Source organism: Tupaia chinensis, unplaced genomic scaffold (assembly GCF_000334495.1).
Source record: "Tupaia chinensis unplaced genomic scaffold, TupChi_1.0 Scaffold000161_1, whole genome shotgun sequence".
Lineage (NCBI taxonomy): Eukaryota > Metazoa > Chordata > Mammalia > Scandentia > Tupaiidae > Tupaia > Tupaia belangeri.
In genome coordinates, this window is record NW_006159632.1 from 978,540 (window position 1) to 982,304 (window position 3,765).

Here is a 3,765-nt window from a genome sequence, read left to right on the forward strand (position 1 = left end):
CACAGACCGCCGGGCACAGACCGCGGGGCACAGACCGCAGGGCACAGACCGCCGGGCACAGAGCGCAGAGCCGCAGGGCACCGGCCACGGGCACAGAGCACAGAGCCACGGGGCTCGGGCCACCACGGGGCACAGACCGCCGGGCACAGACCGCGGGGCACAGACCGCCAGGCATAGAGCGCAGAGCTGCGGGGCACCGGCCGCGGGCACAGAGCGCAGAGCTGCAGGGCACGGGCCACCAGACGCGGAGCCTCACTCACTTGATCCCCGCAGAGAAGCTGACGACGGGGAAGAAGAGGCCGTCCACGTTGAAGTTCTCGAACATCCCCTGGACAGGCTGGCCGTTGATCCGGAAGGAGATGCTCGGGGCACTGAGGTCCAGACAGCAGCTGACCACGTCCTCCGTTCTCAGCAGGTGCTGGCTTGGAGAGCTCACGGTGCGGGCCACGCAGCCTGCCGGGACACAGGGAGGGAGGTGACGGAAGTGACGGCGAGAGCGCCTTCAAAGCCAGTCGAAGGCTGAATAGGCCGTGAAAAGCAGCACGCGAGGCTAGAACGGGTGAGTCTCTGAGTACAGGTCAACGTGCGTGCAGAACTCTCCACTAAGAACAAGTTGCTGGTTTTCAGGAGCCAGGCTGCTATCTGTTGAAAAACAAACCCTCTGATAGGCAAGACTGTCTGCACACGGACTGATGGCATCTACTGGACATTATCTTAGGGCAGGCAGTGCGGCGGTGTCAGACTCAGCTCCCTCATGCCTGCTGTTGGATGGACCCTCAGCAAGTTACTTAACCTCTCTGAGTCTTGATATTTCACGAGCAGAATGCAAATCCCATCGCCCTGCAGCACTGGTGTGGTGACTGGCATTTTACAAGTGACACAGTCTCGGCACAGAAGGGATTTCCTTTCCGTCTTGTTCCCAATACTAAGTGCTCGTTGTTTTGTGGTTCAAGATCGAAGCAGAAATGTGACCATGACTCCTTCAGCACATGGTTCATTACGAGATGACCAACGTGTGCTTTTGTTTCACAATTCTGTTCACTTCACACAAGACCGTAGACACAGGGATCCCATCTGAGGTGTGAGAAGGGTACCCGATAAATGCCAGCCTATGGCCTAAGCCACTGACTGTACCAGAACCCCTTTGCTAATTCCCAAGGCACCTGTTTCTCACAGCCCAGATGGGACGGTGAGGTTCTCCCGAACACACACGCTCAGACACAGCGAGCTCTCAACTTGAGCAAGGGCAAGAGCAGATTCCAGGAGACATGCTGGTGTGTGCTCCAACACCTCCGCATATCGAGCATGTCTGGTTTTTGCTAAGAACATATTTGGAATGCCACGACTAGACGATATCTACTTTTTAAAATGTGGACACCCTTTGTTTTACCAATACACAAATCTACAAGCAATAAATTCACTACCAAGTGGCTCTTCCAGAATTCTCCAAGCACACTAAAGGCAGCTTTAAAAACCATGTCACAGCAGAGCAGCTCAGACGGTCTGCTTCCTCGCTTACTGCGACATGTAGCTGACGGACATAGCAATGGAGCCAGCAGGTGCGTGGGAATTAAGGTACTAGACTCCCACATGGCTGGCTGTGGTGACAGCCCTGGACATGATGGCTTGAAAATCATGCCAGGCACATGTGCCCGCATGCCCAAAATCCTGAAAGGAGAATGGAAGAGAAGGGACGGTGGCGTGGCCATCTCCCTTGGTGGGTGGGATGATTCCTCACTTTCCCTCTCTCTGCGTCTCTCTGCGTCTCTCTAGCATATGCACACGCCCTATGGCAAAAACCTAAAACGAAACAGCGATTGCGCTCTGAGCTGGGCCTGCCCCAGGCGGCCTTTGCAGTGCGGCTGCTCTCTCTGTGAGTGTGGAGCAGGACTTCGGCACCAGGGCCTGGCCTTTGAAAGGCACGACGTGGAACTCAGGTGCTCTTAGGGCATCTCAATGCAGTCGTGCGGCGTGTCCAGGGCAGTGCAGGAGCGTGGGGCAGACCCGCCCAGCTCTGTCTTCAGACGGCCGTCCGCCTCCTCTCCTCTCAGGCTGAAGCAGGGCCTAGGACCATGGTTCTCACGGACTCAGCGTGAGTTAGCGTAGGTGCAACTAAGAGTGCTGGGTGGGCCTGCAGGGTGAGCACCCACAAAAGGCGGAGGCGGGCCTGGCCTGCCCTGCTGCCCTCTCTGCCCACCCTGCTCAGGCGTCCAGAGCAGCGTGCACAGAGGCTGCCAGCACTGGGGCAGCGTGTCCGGAGTGCGGGCCTTCAGAAACAGTCGCACACACACATGCCTGCGTCCTGGCCCGGGGAGGTTCTCCTTCCTACCCAGCACCATCACCCTAGTGTCAGCCACTCAGTAACACATGCCTCTACAGGAGCAGCCCCCCCTGCACCTGCCACACTCCAGCAGGGTCCCAGAAACACTTACCCGACCAGAGATGCAGGCCATCGAACCCGTAGGAGAAGAGGTCATCCCCGACGCCGTTTCCACCCCACTCCTCACCCCCTCCAGGGTAGGGGGAGGACCCCTCGGTGGAGGCCCAACCCACGCGCAGGTGAGTGGCCTCGGCCGTCACGAAGGGCTCTGTGTGGTCCACTGTCAGCTCATAGTACCACTTCCTGTACTGCGCGGACCCTTCACTCACGCCCAGGAAGATGTTGGGCCGCATGCTTTAAAGACACGGGAGTCACATGTGAGCGGAGTGCCCTTCGTGGCTCCCACCCACACCCCACTGCTTGGGGCACTAGGTCATGTCTCCGCGATGCCCCGTATCCACCATATCTCCTCCCTACGAGTTACCAGGCAGCCACCGAGGGGCCACGTGACAGCCGCCCGCTCTGGGAGCCACTGCCAGCCCACGGCGAGAAGGCACGGCAGAGGGCTTGGGGGACCCCGTGCAGCTCGTTAGGGTTCGGGTTCTCTTTTATCGTACACAGTGGGCCCCTCACAGTGCAATCGGGGGACCGCATTCCGGGTACGTGCTAGAAGGTCCGAGCCCGCTGCGTACGACACTGCCCTACAGACAGACAGCCTACAGCCGGGCGGCTTACGCACACACACGCATGTTAGCGAAGCCTCGGACACGTGTCCCCAGTGAACGCACGTTTGCTGGGCCATCTGCTGTCTTCGCCCCATCGGACAGGTAGAAACAAGGCTTGCTCTACTCGCGGGGATGGGGACAGACAGGGTGAAACAGGAGGCCACAGTCTGCCCGGACCCTGCTCATGACCCATGTGGCGACGGCGCCCACCACTCACCTGCTCACGTGGTTCACCAGACGTGTCTGCAGCAGCAGGTCTCTGCCCGGCAGGAGGTTCTCACAGATGAGGTGCTGGTTGGAACGGACAGCGACCCCATGGCACACGCACAGAGAGCACAGGACATCCAGGACCTGCAAGGGGCTCGGTCAGAGGCTCCAGCCCAGACCCTGCCCCCAGCACGTCTCAGAAGGCAAGTGGCTCCCTTGCCCCGGGGACTCTGTCCTGCGGGCGTCAGGGCCCAGACTCTGGGGACTCTGTCCTGCGGGCTTCACGGCCCAGATTCTGGGGATGCTGTCCTGCAGACACACAGCCCAGGCCAACCCTCCTCACCCACCAGTTGAGAGTCGGCCATGCTCCCAGTTCACACACCAACACACCCGTGGGCACAGGTTAAAACCCCTGACGAGCACCAGACACCTTCACATCAAACCTGACGACAGGGGCCCGAGCCGCTGGCGGCAGCAGGGGCTCCCCCTGGGATTTCTCCCGTGCTTGTTCAA

General features: G+C 59.7%; 1 protein-coding gene across 1 annotated transcript in view; it reads right to left on the reverse strand.

The window, feature by feature from the left end:
* Nucleotides 1–3,765, reverse strand: part of RYR2 (ryanodine receptor 2) — a gene marked incomplete in the record, with an annotated part of 234,621 nt that overhangs the window by 215,128 nt on the left and 15,728 nt on the right. Inside the window, 3 exon segments of the mRNA XM_027770831.1 lie at nucleotides 261–453; nucleotides 2,433–2,674; nucleotides 3,263–3,396. Of these exon segments, the coding sequence (XP_027626632.1) occupies nucleotides 261–453; nucleotides 2,433–2,674; nucleotides 3,263–3,396 (569 nt within the window).